A 15,918-nucleotide genomic window follows, 5' to 3' on the forward strand; every position below is an offset into this window, starting at 1 on the left:
TGGACATAGCAAACAATGCTACAGCGATGCCATATCTCCATCGATCAGGGCGACAGCGGTTCCTGAGGAAATCACCAGAAGTTCTGCACACACTGGAAGAGTAACTTAGTCACCTCTGTGTCAAAGGGACGGGCATCTTCAACCCAGCACTGACGTCACTCTGAGTAAAGGTGGCCGACTGCCAGGTTTTCTGCACAATGCGGGAAGTGAGGTTTGGTAATAAATTGTGTAAAAGAAGAAAAGAAAATGATGTTCAGCAAAGTTTAGAGCTTGGTAAAAAATAAAAAAAACCATTGGGGACTAAAATAGCTTGAATTAAAATGTATTGTGTGATTGGTTTTATTTCGGGAACAATGGCACCGCGCTGAAGTTGGCCGTGATAAAGGGCTTAAAATACACTATTTTGTCATCTAGGAAGCTTTGACAGGGGATTGTACTTCTGCAATGTGTTGCAGGCCCCACTGGCAACAACGGGGTTAACTTCCTCCGTGACAAAGCTTCTGTTTATAAAACCATCTCACATGCACCATATTTCCAAGTTCAAGTGAGCTTGACATCAGCATCCATCAATAAGTATGACACCATACAGTGTTTTGCAAACAAAAGCCACATTGACCTGTCCACATTAACAGGGGGCAAATAAAAAATAAAAGCAGCCTGAAAATGGATTGTCTTGAATGGGGGGGGGGGGGGGGGGAGGGGAATCCAATTGTCTTGAGCATTTGAATATAAAAGTGCAATTGAGTGATTCAGCAAAGCATTGTATTGTAGGGCCATTGCTAGGACATTGTCTAGTGCTTTATAAGTGTCTGCAATTAAACAAACAGTGTATACACACCATAAGCATTAGAAAGAAGATTCAGGGGAGATGTTGGTGATTGCAAATTGAGTGAATTGAATATCCATTGAGTTTCCAAGACAAGAGAGAGTTGTACTGTCTACACTAGAGTAACCTCATGCTAATAGCGCTTTAATGAAGGGGGGTGTATTTTGCATTATTTATGCTAAAGTGTCTGCATTCAAACCCTTACAGAAGACACTGGGTCTGTGCAGACTAAAGGAAATGTAGCTGGCACCGCTTCTAAATACTACACACAGTCCTGGCAGAAACCAGTGACCAAAATGACATAGAAACTGTTTATTTCTAATTCATATGCCAATTTGTAGCTGTCACTAACTGATCATTGAAACAGTAAGGATTATATAACCCTTTACTTGCCAGAGAGACCGCCAACACATGACATGCAACAAAGGGGTCACAAATAGCAGCCTATAATGCATATTTAAATAGTTTAACTAAAAAAAACACATATATCTATCATTCATCCACCTATATCTATCTCTGTCCATCCATGTATCGATCCATCAATCCATATCTATCATCCATCTACCTATCTACCTATGCATCTGCATATATATATATATGTTCTTCAGTATTAGGCCTGGGACATAGTTATTTGCCGAGTCCCGAGGCGCGCTGAGGCTCAGGGAAAGCAGTGCTTTCCCTGGCCTTACACAGCGCGCCGTCAGGGGACGGGGGCGAGACGGAGGCAGGGCGGGCCGGGGGCGGGCCAGTAACGTCACGGAGCTGGTTCGCCCTCATTGAGCGAACCGCTCACGTGACCGGCCCTGCGCTCCGGCAAGCAGGGACATTTCAAAACTCCGTCAGACACACGCTTCCCCAAGCGTGCGCGAGCCCCTGCTAAAGCCGCTCTCATTGCGGCTGCAGGGGCTCAGTGCCGAGCAGCAGCACGGGTCAGCGCATAAGCGCTGACCATGTCCGAGGCCTTAGGTGATACCTTTTTTATTTGGACTAACAATTTATGTCATAGGACAAGCTTTCGAGAGTTCTCCCCTGTTCCTCAGGTCGGCTATACTGATTAACAAAGGAATCTATGGCTAAAACAGTGTTTGGGAGAGCAGTGGGGGGAAAAACAACAACAACAACAACAAAAACACAGAGATGTAATGTAGATAAGGTAGGGTAAGAATGTGTTTGATGACATGGAAGGGTAATAAAACGGTGACAAGGAACAGCATGGAAGGGGATGCTGTGGGGGGGGGGGGGGCAAAGGTGTGGATAAGAAGAAAGGCAGGCAGGATAATTACAAACAATTGTGAAATTGTGATAGTGTGTGAGAAAACCCATATCAGCATTATATACATATATATGTATGTATATATATATATATATATATATATATATATATATATATATATATATATATATATATATATATATATATATATATATATATATATATATATATGTAGCCCTCTTTCCCCCTGACTAAAGAGACTACCGGTACTGCCGCCACCTGTTGGCTCACAGAGGACCTTAGCCTCTACCACTGGGAGCCTGTGGTGGTATAATTATTGTCTCTGTGCAGCACCTCCACCTGCGAGGGATCCCAGCATAGCGGGAGGAGCTCTTCACAGGAACCAATAGTAATAGTAAACACACACAGTATGAAATAACAGCCTTTACTGAACGCACATATACATAACACTACCACACAGTAGAGTGAACACCCCAGTGAGTGTCCCCAGGTACATAGGGTGCCAGGCACCAACACCCTGATGTCCCTTTCCCAATGTCAAGGTCCACCTAAACCGTAGGAGATAGCGCTATCCCGTGATGTGGTGGTGCACTTAGTTGGGTACCTGCCCGGGTTCCAGCACCCGGGTAATGCGATGAAGAAGGGGATCCGTCTGATTCAGCGTTGTCGCGATGGTGTCCACCTCCGTGTGGGGTGAATTCCGTCGTGGCTAATATCACCAGAGTCTCTTGCAACGGAGATGGTCTGGTCCCAGACCACAGGCCACAGTCACTGCGTGGCATCTCACCGGTGCTGTACTTGACTATAAGTAGCTACTAGGGAAAGGTCCCTAACTATGCGCTTTCCCTGTAGCAGCTACAACCTACTATGAGTCAAGGCCTAGCTGGGGCCTAAAGGGGGAGATCTGGCCTAGTCCAGGGAAGCACTGCTCCCTGGACACTACCTGCTCCGTTGAGGTCCCTCTTCCGACTAGAGTGGTGTCCTGAGTGCGCCAAATGTATCCTTCTGCCTGCCGAGATCCTAGCAGCCCTATTGGCTGTGCTTGCCCATGTGTGGTGCAGCCCCTGGGCTGCTGGGAATTGTATTTCCCCTGTGGCGCTTTGGGTGTAATGGCCACCGCTATACTAGCTCCTGTGCATGCGCGAGGTGTAGCAAGATGGCCACCGCAACTCAGAATCTCCTTTGTACATGCTCCAGTGCGTCTGCGCATGTGCGGCCAATTCAACATGGCGGCCACCGCGGATGGGTGTGCGCCGCAAACCTCCCGGAGACCCGGTCACCCAGCGCAACCTCCCTGCACCTCCCTGCCTAGCCGCGCTCACCCCAGCTGCATCGGAGGTAAGGGGAAAGCCGAGGAGAGTCCTGAGGGGAACCTGGCTACATATATATAACGGAAATAGCCATGTTGTAAATCAGTATTGCTGACCTGAGGAAGAAAGGAGAACTCTCGAAAGCTTGTCCTATGACATAAATTGGTAGTCCAAATAAAAAAGGTATCACCTAATACTGAAGTACTCTATATATATATTCATCCATCTATCCATTCACAAATGCGTACATTAATTAGTATATAGTATACGGTATATATATATATATATATATATATATAGAGAGAGAGAGAGAGAGAGATATGTAGAGAGAGAGAGATAGAGAGAGAGATATGTAGAGAGAGAGAGAGTTCCAATGAATGTCTTTATAACACACACAATGTGTATCCACAACTTACAGTTTATATAAATAAACTGCGCTCAGCTTCAGAATCCGGTAGGGAGTGAGTCCGTAGGTGGAATTCAGACAGGACCTGGTGCACCGAGTCCTCGGACAGCAACTCACAGCGGAAGTAAGTGAGGGCAACCTGTATCATGGCGTGTGACGCACGACTGGGGTGACGACGTGAGATACATGCTACAGCTGGCGACGATACCTCAACGCGTTTCTCACATTCTCCATGCTACATTGGGGGGGGGGGTACGTTACAAAGAAAGACTCACTATTTAATACCCTCACTGGCCACTCAATTAGTCAATCAATTAATCCGAGCATTATAGAAAAAATACATAAATCAACCTGTCCATTATTAAAATCAACATCTTAAAATTAATCCATCACAGGAGGACATGATTCACATGAATCAAATAAGTGCAAAGATGAAAGATCTCATCAAATGACAATCATAACATTCAACTAATAAATGGGACTATACAATTCATAAATGCGTCTAAATGTAAAATTAAAACAAGATTTGTGCAATAAGTGAGTAAATATGCAGTTGATGATAAATATATATACAATTGTGTGAAAAAGAAAGTACACCCTCGTTGAATTCTATGGTTTTACATATCAGGACATAATAACAATCATCTGTTCCATAGCAGGTCTACAAATTAGGTAAATACAACCTCCAATGAACAACACCACATGACATATTACACTGTGTCAAGATTTATTTAACAAAAATAAAGCCAAAATGGCTTTTTGAAGAAAAGAAAAAGGAAAAAAGCGCACCCCCTAGTGCAATAACTTCCAGGACATAGAATAAAATTATTTAATAAAATAGATGTGTGATAAAAGTGCACACTTACAAGATGGATATAGAATAAGTTCACATAAAGGTTTCTTTGGTAAACTGTGTGATAGTTTTATCTCCTGGAAGTTATTGCACTAGGGGGTGCGCTTTTTTCCTTTTTCTATTCGTCATAGTTACTGGGGAGTGATTCTCCCTTGAATCCAGCAGCCCCCCTCACCAATTATTCAACTGGCTTTCGATTCAACACACTGCTACCAAAAGATTTTGATGACATTTTGTGTTTGAACACTTTGGACTGGACTTTGTTCATTTTGTGGTATATTTTTATTCATTCATCATCAGATTTATGTGTTAGCGCTGTTTTCTTTTTCATATTATATATATATATATATATATATATATATATATATATATATATATATAGATATATGTGCAAATATAACTGAATGCTCATCTGCATGTCTTAGGCAGGTCTGCAACCCCGCCTTTCCCCATCATCACCCAGCATACAGCACTTCCACTGCAGCAAGGGATTCTGGGAAATGACATGCAAATGAGCACACAGTGTCACTTTTTGCCTCAATAACCATTTTTAACATGGTTCCCTATAGGCTTAAGCTTGCTGCATGGTCACAGCTTTCAGCACAGCCAGGGTTAAGGTGCATACCCAGAAAACCACCCACAGACAGCTGTTTCGACCTTGATGGGTCTCATCAGTGTGGTGTTGATTTTACTGGGAATGCAAGAGAGGCTATGGGATAGGCTCATCTCAGTATTATGGTTTATATATATCTATCTATATATATATATATATATATATATATATATATATCTATCTATCTATCTATCTATCTATCTATCTATCTATCTATATATATATATATATATATATATATATATATATATATATATATATATATATATATATATATATATATATATATACTATTTCCAAAAAAATTTATGTACAAAATATTTTCTGCTTTCACTTTGAACAAAGAAATGTCACGCTTACACGGTAAGAAAGTTGCAAACATTATTTGATATGCAGCATTTCTCTGGGATTGAAAAATGGTGGCAGGATTTGGCAGTGTGAAAATAGAGTGAACTAGGGATAGTCAAAGGAATTTGTAAAAGGAATCACCACCAATATCAGCATCACTTTGAAGAGCAAACTGGCCCCTCTGGCAGCATATGGGTTAAACTTTAGATTGTGATATTTCTACAAAAAACGGCTAGTTTCACTTTTAGCAGTGTAACCATGTGGGCAACGCTTTTCATTCTTGAGATATGGGTTCCGTACTGGAAACATTTGCAAACTAATGTAAAAAAAAATGAAAACCACAGTGCACTGTCAGTTTATAAGTGATGTGAAATAATTGACTCCTACTGTAACTGTGATTGGGGGAGATAGGCAGTCTGTGGCAGGAACTTGTGAACCAAATTGGAATTCAGTTGCAAAACGTTTTGTTTCTATCTGTAACTGATTACAAGACAGCCAAGGTGATTGAAATCCTTTGATGCAACTGTCCACCTGGAAACTGCTGCAACATTAAAGAGGCTCAGCAAAAATGGGTTTGCATTGTATTGTATTGTATGTCTTTATTTATATAGCGCCATAAATATACATAGCGCTTCACAGTAGTAATACATGTTGTAATCATATAAATAACAAATAATATAAATAACAGGTCATGGGAATACGTGCTTCAGACATAAGAGTAACATTAAGGAAGAGGAGTCCCTGCTCCGAGGAGCTTACAGTCTAATTGGTAGGTAGGAGAACGTATAGAGACAGTAGGAGGGAGTTCTGGTAAGTGCGTCTGCAGGGGGCCAAGCTTTATGTATCATGTGTTCAGAATGTTCACAGTGCTATTCATATGCTTCTTTAAGCAAATGTGTCTTAAGGTGGGTCTTAAAGGTGGATAGAGAGGGTGCTAGTCGGGTACTGAGGGGAAGGGCATTAACATCACTTTAACATTAATTAATGACGGCGGATTTCACAGTGGAGTTTGCGGTTACAATCAAAAGGCAATTGTAAAAGGCGCTTTTTTGTTGTTGTTGCAAGTGTTAAATGTCATAGGTGCTTTAAATGCTGAAATTCTACTTTAAATGCTACAGCTCAACCCCGCTATAACGCGATCCGTTACAACGCGCATCCACTTAGAACGCGATGCAAGCGTGGCTCCCAATTTTCGTACTTATGAATACTTTACAACACGATTATTGGTGTCTTAAATACTTTATTGTACAATGCATACAATTGTACATTATTTCTAACGCGACCCGCTTATAGCGCAATGGGATTCTTTGGACCCCAAGCACAGCGTTATAAGGGGTTTGAGCTGTATTTTGTAATATCAACATTCTTCACGTCTTTTTTTTTTTTCTGTCCAAGGGTTTGTAACTGTGATGTTTAGTTTGTTTGGGGGAAAGACAAATATGACTGCCTTTTCCTAAGTAAGAAACAGTGACTTTCCTGCTGTGTAGATGCAAAGGACCATTCATGGAAATGGAGATGTGATTTGCGTTAAATTATGAATGCGCTTTGCGTTAATTCTGTTCCTTGTGTGAGTGATTTAAGGAGCAATTATGGGTGGAGTTATAGAAAGCATTTATAGGAGCAGTTAGGGGAGGAGTTATAGGGAGCAGTTATAGGAGCAGTTAGGGGAGGAGTTATAGGGAGCAGTTATAGGAGCAGTTAGGGGAGGAGTTATAGGGAGCAGTTATAGGAGCAGTTAGGGGAGGAGTTATAGGGAGCAGTTATAGGAGCAGTTAGGGGAGGAGTTATAGAAAGCATTTATAGGAGCAATTAGGGGAGGAGTTATAGGGAACAGTTATAGGAGCAGTTAGGGGAGGAGTTATAGGGAGCAGTTATAGGAGCAGTTAGGGGAGGAGTTATAGAAAGCATTTATAGGAGCAGTCAGGGGAGGAGTTATAGGAGCAGTTAGGGGAGGAGTTTTAGGGAGCAGTTATAGGAGCAGTTAGGGGAGGAGTTATAGAAAGCATTTATAGGAGCAGTTAGGGGAGGAGTTATAGGGAACATTTATAGGAGCAGTTAGGGGAGGAGTTATAGGGAGCAGTTATAGGAGCAGTTAGGGGAGGAGTTATAGGGAGCAGTTATAGGAGCAGTTAGGGGAGGAGTTATAGGGAGCAGTTATAGGAGCAGTTAGGGGAGGAGTTATAGAAAGCATTTATAGGAGCAATTAGGGGAGGAGTTATAGGGAACAGTTATAGGAGCAGTTAGGGGAGGAGTTATAGGGAGCAGTTATAGGAGCAGTTAGGGGAGGAGTTATAGAAAGCATTTATAGGAGCAGTCAGGGGAGGAGTTATAGGAGCAGTTAGGGGAGGAGTTTTAGGGAGCAGTTATAGGAGCAGTTAGGGGAGGAGTTATAGAAAGCATTTATAGGAGCAGTTAGGGGAGGAGTTATAGGGAACATTTATAGGAGCAGTTAGGGGAGGAGTTATAGGGAGCAGTTATAGGAGCAGTTAGGGGAGGAGTTATAGGGAGCAGTTATAGGAGCAGTTAGGGGAGGAGTTATAGGGAGCAGTTATAGGAGCAGTTAGGGGAGGAGTTATAGAAAGCATTTATAGGAGCAATTAGGGGAGGAGTTATAGGGAACAGTTATAGGAGCAGTTAGGGGAGGAGTTATAGGGAGCAGTTATAGGAGCAGTTAGGGGAGGAGTTATAGAAAGCATTTATAGGAGCAGTCAGGGGAGGAGTTATAGGAGCAGTTAGGGGAGGAGTTTTAGGGAGCAGTTATAGGAGCAGTTAGGGGAGGAGTTATAGAAAGCATTTATAGGAGCAGTTAGGGGAGGAGTTATAGGGAGCAGTTATAGGTGCTATTAGGAGAAGACTTATAGGGAGCGGTTATAGAAGCAGTTAGGGGGAGGAGTTTTAGGGTGTGTTTTTATAGGAGCACGCTTTTGCGAAAAGCGTTGAGGTCACGAGAGGCCACTCAACGCGATCACTCATTGGCTGGAGCAGGGAATCTGGGGAGTTCGGGTGGAGAAGTGATCGCCGTATGCTGGTGCAGTCCGGACTGATCATCAGCACCAGCAAACGGTTACCTGCTCGTACACTCGTGGTTAGTACCTGTTCCCCTCAGTGTAGTTTAACATTCGGTCACTGAATTACACTGTATTTGGGTGTTTATTTGCTAGTCTGACAGTACTTGCAACTATTTAGTCTGTGCATTTGTGTTTGTCTTGTATGTTTTACAAAGAGGGACTATATACCTTACTTTGAAGCGAGGCTGTGACGCCTCCAAATTGTATTTTATTAAATGTGTCGTCACTTTGACCTCTTATTAAAGTGATTTTTATCATCTAATTTTTATCGATTGGATTTTATTACAATATTCTATTTGAGTGTATATACTAATCCCTGGTGCGCTTTTTGCATACTCTTGTCGTTTGTTTGTTTGAGGCTCGCTTGTTAGGAGACCTCTTCTTTAGGAGCGTTTGGGGAGGTGCTTCACACACACACAGCTGCAAGGGGATTTCATGTTAAACGGACAGTCATCTGACAGCACAAACGCGGAATCCTTGCTGTATTTTTTTTTGTTGCAGTTAGGGGAGGAGTTATAGGGAGCGGTTATAGGAGCAGTTAGGGGAGGAGTTATAGGGAGCGATTATAGGAGCAGTTAGGGGAGGGGCTAAAGGGAACGGTTATAGGAGCAGTTATATGAAGTATATAGGGGAGGAATTATAGATAGCGGTTGTGGGAGCAGTGAGGGGAGAAGTTATAGAGAGACACTACAAGAGCAGTTAGAAGATGAGTTATAGGGAGCAGTTATAGAAAAAAGGTTTTAGGAGCAGTAAAGGAAAGAGATAGGCTGAGTCCATAGTGTGGGAGACTGCGCGGAGGCGTCCGCACGGGGCGCGATCAGACTGCCTTAAGGCATTGATCGCGCCCATAGACCGTGCGGGCGGAGGCAGGAGGGGGCGCGCGTTCCACAAGAAATCTGTTGAAACTGATTTCTTGGCGCGACACGCAGGTCACGTGGGCGGTTGCCCAATGAGGGCGAACCAGCTCAGTGACGCCCCTAGGAACGCCCCCCATGACCCGTCCACCATGGCCAGGGAAAGCACCCGCATAATAAAAACTAAAAATATAAATTCCCCTAAAACAACATATTTCATGGAGTTGATGCAAGAAAAAAGTATTGTATCATTTTTAAGAGCTAACTGTGTCATCTTGATAAATATCACGAGTGTGTTCATGGGGGATTGTAGAAAAAAACTAATACTTTGAACAGCACTTTACTTTGTTTAAACATTATTAGGGTGGACTGCACCTTTTTATAACTTTTCCTTCCCATAGCGAACACATGCATTATTTCTGCATTGCTCCGATTCCCTTCCCGCCCCCTTTATTATACTGTAAACACAGCCCTGTACAGTTTGCAAAACAAACTCAGCGTTTCTATGCAATAAAAACCCCAGCTTAATCTTATACAACTTGTTTTTCTTTTGCAAACTCTTCCCAGGAGAGAATTTCTGAATGGAACGGTTTTAATGCAAAGCAACAGAGGTGCTGTCAGGACAGTTTCACACTACACAGGGCAAAACTTCCCCAATTATTGACCTTGCTGAAAACCATATGGGTGTGAACCCTTTTCGCTGCCAGAGAGGCCTGCAAAAAGGGGTTAAGATTACGGGTAATGTCCCCTCCCTAATTTTCACTGAGTAACATATATTGTATTTGTAGCTGAAAGCACTCAGCCGTGTAACATTGCTTGACACAACGTTATAAGGGGTTCCTAGGGAAAAGCAAATCAGCAGCCATATTTAAAAGTACCGCTGCAGGAAGGATTTGACATTAGGGTTTCTTGTAGACTCAAAAAAAAACAAAGGGAATGTTGTTTGTAATTAAAGTTGAAAAAAGGCATGACAAAAAGTGGTTTTAAAAAGAATAATTAGTTTGTACATTGGATGAGACTGTCCCCTACTGAATTTTAACTTTTTCGCTCCCAAAGGGGCAGCAAAGAAGGTTACATCAACAATCGCCCTGCTTTTTTCATGCTTTGTATAGCAATTATTTCAGTTTTATTTACATTTTACAGCTGCAAACGTAATATTTCATTATTTCAACAAAACACTGATGTTCTGTTGTCTCTATCGGTAAAGGGAATTAAAAAAAAAAAACATTTCCAGATTCTGCATTATCCGTAAAACATTTTTGCATATAATCATCGCTCTGTTTTTAACCTTTACTTACTATAGTTCTAGTTTTTTGGTGATCTCAAATTATTTTAAAACTTTAATTTCCTATGCTAATCAACTCTCGGTTTTAACCATACATTTTCAACTTTTTAAACAAACCACTTGCAACTGAAATACCAATTTCTTGCAAAAATAATCAGTACTTTGTTTTACCCTCTAGTTCAACCTTTATATCTTTTTTTTTGTTTTACTTTTCAATACTTTGCACAAGTCCTGCTTCAAACCTTTCACTGTATTTATCTTTTATGTGCATTTCTTTTATCAAACAATTTTCACTATTAATGTTATTTTGTTCCTGGGGTGGGGGGGGGTTCAACCAGATCCCTATTAGCAAAACTATGATTAAAAAATAAATAAATACTAAAACACATTGCATCTTCCATTATACATGCACTTCTTCTTTTGCTAACTATGATTATTTTTCCACACACATACTATAAGCAGAAGAAAAAGGGCGGGCTTTTAAGCCTGGGGCTCCCTTTCACGTCACAGCAACGTCACGGAGCCCTGTGTTGGCCTGTTTGGCTGGGTTGCCAGGGAGACGGCCTGAATGGGCGTGGTCTGCTCTTTAAAGGGAGCAAGGAGGAGCAGCTGCCCCAGCTGCAGACTGAGCTGCTGCTGCTGCCTTATATACTGCAGCTATATTTAGGCTCCAGTTTTTGCACAGCCTCCCCATCCTGAACGTGTTTCCTCCTCTCCCTGCAATTGGTTTGGTGCATACCCCCCATGCCTTTATTTATAAGCTAGGCCCCCTCTCACCAGCAGGAAAACTTTTATGCACATGACTTGAAAACAGAACTTGAACCTCACAGACCTCTCTGCAGGGAGGATCCAGAGGCTGCGGGAGTTTAACATTTAATTTAATATATATATTTGGGGGTTTCTGTGGCTTACTGTTTGCCTGGGATTTAGGGCACAGAGATGGCTCTGAGTGAAACGATCCTCCCCTCCTTCTCAACTTTTGCAAACCAAAGAGACAAATGCTTTCACCAAGCTGTAAGTATCTGGTACTGATTGGAACGGGAGGGCAGGTGTGGGGGGGTGGCTGCTTCATTGAAGGGATCGGCTCATCACCTGCTAAATCCTTAAAGAAGGATGCGATGAAGGAGGGATAAGTGAAATGAAGACTTTTTATTTTTTTAGTAAAGGTTTTCTACATACTGTGTGTGTATATATACGCACCACTGATGCATACAAACAGTAACGCGTTAGTCTAATAATCGGGTGTAGGTGACGAGAAATACCTGTATAAATAAACTGGCATTAAACTATTCATACACTTTAAAAAAATTTTTTTTTAACGTTTATATTAATGGAAGACTTAGTTTTAAAGTGTAATAAAGTGTAATAAATTGTACATGTACAAAGTTGGTTTGGGTCATATCTAATAAGCTTAAAAGAAAGTATATTCATGTGTAGTTAATAGGCTATATGCATAATTTTATCGGTGTGATGGATTTAATCTATAGGTCATTTATAGGTGTATGATGGTTGTACACACTACGTTGTTAGGCGCTGTAAATGGCGTAATAGTGGCTGTTTGAAAGTTCTGATGCATTTATATTGCCTATACACGCTGCATAGTGCTGTTTTGTAGGTACTTTTGTAATTCCATTATACTTGCATCTATAGTGCCTGTCTAATCCCACTGCCATTGCGTTAGGACTGATCGTGTTGGCATGCTCTTAATGCTGAGCCCTGTACATAGTGTCTGCACGCGACAGCACTGCTATACCTCTCTGCATACACGCCGTGTCTTCTGATGTATAGACAATGACTGCATGCTCTTGGTGCCTCTCTAACCTGTGTCTTGTTACGGTTTCCAGAGGTGGAAGTGTGATTATGACTCCAAGTCACCGCACAGCAGCTGTGCTGTACCTGAAGTGATGCAAAACACAGACCCCTTCTCCAGCAGGAAAGAAGACGAAGATTTAAACAACGTTCTTGAATTTGTGCTGTCTATGGGCGCTGATAAGACTGTTCTGCCTTTCGGAGACTATTCCATGGTATCTCCAGAAACCTGCACTTACTACCAGACAAACCCTTCTCCAGGGAGCTACAGCCCAGACCAGAGCAGTCCCCCTCCTTACAGCTCGACTGGCCTCATGACCGAACTGATGAGGTCTGATATGGATAGTTTCTGTCACCCCAGCAGTGTCCAGGGGAGATTCTTTGTGACTTCAAATTTTGACTTTGCAGAAAACATCAAAGAAGAACCAGGCATGGACTCCTATGGACCCATAATGGGAATGGTGCCCCAGTCCTGCTCAAAGATAAAGCAGGAGGGCAGTGCCACCTGCATGATGGCATATGACCAGCCAAGACTGGCCAATTCTCCTCAGATGGGAGGCACTGACACCCCTCCCTTGAGCCCCGATGACCTGATGTTGAGTGATTGCCAGTCCCAGTTGATTTGCCACCCTTCCATGCCATACCCTCACAGCTATCACCATGCCACAGGCTTCCACCACCAGTCTACCCTCCAGTACCAAAGCTCCTCCCAATATGGCATGTTCGAGGACAATCTATCCATGCAGCCTTCTGCACCTAGGGGCATGTTGACCCCTCCTTCCTCCCCTTTGGAAATTCTGGACACCAAACCCAAGAGAGGGCGCAGGTCTTGGCCCAGAAAGAGGACAGCCACTCATACCTGCACCTATGCTGGATGTGGCAAGACTTACACCAAAAGTTCCCACCTCAAGGCTCATCTCAGAACACACACAGGTAAAAATGTCTTCTGTTACAGGGTAGTCTTTGGGTAAAACAAGCTGCTTTTGACTGTTGGCCAGAAATCCAATGTGTTGTTGACACCTCAGATGCTCATGTCAAGAATAGTGTAATCTGCTTTGGGGATGCACTTTTGGGGTCTGTATTTCCAGAGGAATGCAGAAATTCAAAGTGTATTCTCTCTCTATGGAAACTGGGTGCTGGGATTTTAAATTGGGGTGGCATATTTATCAGCACAAATGCTCAATATGGGGTTTGGTAGCTTCCTTTGGGACTATCCCCGTTTGCAGCCAGAGGGGCCAGCAAGACAAGTGATTAAACGTTTTCCAGCCAACTATGCTTGTATGCAACTCCTATTTTCACTAGTCCCAGTTGTATGGTGTGCCTGGTGGGTACTGTAATCCTGTATCTAAACGGCTCTTTCTTTGTCCAGGTGAGAAGCCTTATCACTGCAACTGGGAAGGATGCGGCTGGAAGTTCGCCCGGTCCGACGAGCTGACGCGTCACTTCCGTAAACACACCGGCCACCGTCCTTTCCAATGCCACCTGTGTGACAGAGCCTTTTCCCGATCGGACCACCTGGCTCTGCATATGAAGAGGCACATGTAGACCATAAAGACTTGTTCTTTATTTGAGGGCTGGGTTTCCTTAACCCCATGATGGCCACAAGGGCTCTGCTACGGGTCTCTGGCCCCTTTCAGCGGTGAAGGGGGGGTTAAGCGTAGCCGGTACTGCATGGGGTGGGATATGACCTTGCAAACTCCACTGACGCTGCAAAGCAGTGACTTGACATAAAAGGCTGGACCTATAACTGGAATGATGAAGCATTTATTTTGTATTTTTTTTTGCATTAACTGGAACACCTTTTTGGTATTGTGTTCATGGTGTTAATGGGGCATATGTCTGTGACAACAAAAGCGATGTGTGTGTGTGTAAGGCTAGGCTTATAGTGACTGCGACGTCAGGCTATGGTCGCTGGAAAATCAAATTGAGATGACTTCCAGCGATCGCGGCCAAGCTGCCGCGCTTACTATAAGCCGCACACGATGGCGGCAATACATTTGTTTTGACACGGCGTCGCCGGCACTAAGCGCAGCCTAAGGGATTGTTAACTCCTATGCTAGCCTCTTCAACAGCAAAAAGGGTTGTAACAGGGGTATTGCTTGTTACAAGGGTGTGGGGGGAAAATGTAAACTCCACCACCCTAAACATGGCATATGGTATATTTGATGCAGAGTATCTCCATCATTTTTTTTTAGAGCTCTATTTAACTTGTAAGTCTCTTCTCTCTCTAGTCCCCATGGCTGACATGTGCAGCACCTTTTATGAAGAGTTTAAAAGAGCTGTCCCCACCAAAAGGGGTTCCTATATTGGTTAGGGAGGGCGTTTGGTAATAGTTCTAATTTTGAGTAATGTTTCACCGAATGACTCCACACTCAAAGAAAGTTTTTGGAAGTGTACAGCGATAATCTGCATTCATTAATTCTGCACTGTAAATCAACATGCTGCATCAGTGCATTATTCTACATACTGTAGATATACATTGTTTCACTTTGATTGTAACTGCCTATTCCCTGTAACTGCCTATTCCCTATGACAATGTTTGTATGGAAACTGCCTTAATGTTGACTCTCACCCTTGACGGGATAAACAAATTTCTGAATATCCTAGTGTTATTTTTTTTTTTCTTTTTGTTTCCATATAAATGGCAAAGAGGTTTTTTATTTTTTTATTTTTTTTTTTCCCCCTTCCTGAGATTTTATTTTTATAAAGGTGCAATAATGTTTGTCCGTGACCTTACACTATAGTAGTGCAGGGCTTGATGTCCTGTAAGAAAATAACGTTTTATATTATATATAATTATATATTTGTAAATAATTTTGTACAATGGAAATATTGTATTATGTAAATAGAAAGACGACAGATGGCATATTGCATTTTTCTCTTGTAATTTTTCTTTTTGAAAAAGCATTTTGTCAATGACTTTTTTTTTTTTTTTTAATTTTATGAAAAATAAAAAAAATATTGAAGGCTACTGTGTGATAATTGGGGGTACATTTCCGAATTTCATTTTGTACAACAGCAACTTCTAATAAAATTAATACAATTGCTTTGCAATATATTTTAGGCAGCAAACAGATTAAAATTGTGTGAGATGACAGTGGATCTGGCTGAAGATAGTGTCTCTTTGAAGTCACATTTCCTCTGTTTTGTGTGGGCCGTCCAATGTAAAGTTGAATTAGGTATCACCAAGTATTTTCAAACGTCTCTTCTGGATAATTGAGAAAAGCGGGGTGCCCCTAAAAATCAATTGCTACCCCCTCCAAACACCTATAAAAGTTGAAAGACCGGGATGGTGTACGGTGTAGAATCAAC

General features: G+C 42.2%; 1 protein-coding gene across 1 annotated transcript; it reads left to right on the forward strand.

The window, feature by feature from the left end:
- Positions 1–11,422: 11,422 nt before the first annotated feature.
- On the forward strand, positions 11,423–15,572 carry KLF2 (KLF transcription factor 2). Its single transcript, XM_075611181.1, has 3 exons — positions 11,423–11,811; positions 12,642–13,539; positions 13,976–15,572. The coding sequence occupies exons 1-3, from the start codon at positions 11,737–11,739 to the stop codon at positions 14,149–14,151; spliced, it is 1,149 nt and encodes a 382-aa protein (XP_075467296.1). The 5' UTR covers positions 11,423–11,736; the 3' UTR covers positions 14,152–15,572.
- The last annotated feature ends 346 nt before the right edge of the window (positions 15,573–15,918 follow it).

The sequence above is a fragment of the Ascaphus truei genome, chromosome 8 (assembly GCF_040206685.1).
Source record: "Ascaphus truei isolate aAscTru1 chromosome 8, aAscTru1.hap1, whole genome shotgun sequence".
In the NCBI taxonomy this organism is placed as follows: Eukaryota; Metazoa; Chordata; class Amphibia; order Anura; family Ascaphidae; genus Ascaphus; species Ascaphus truei.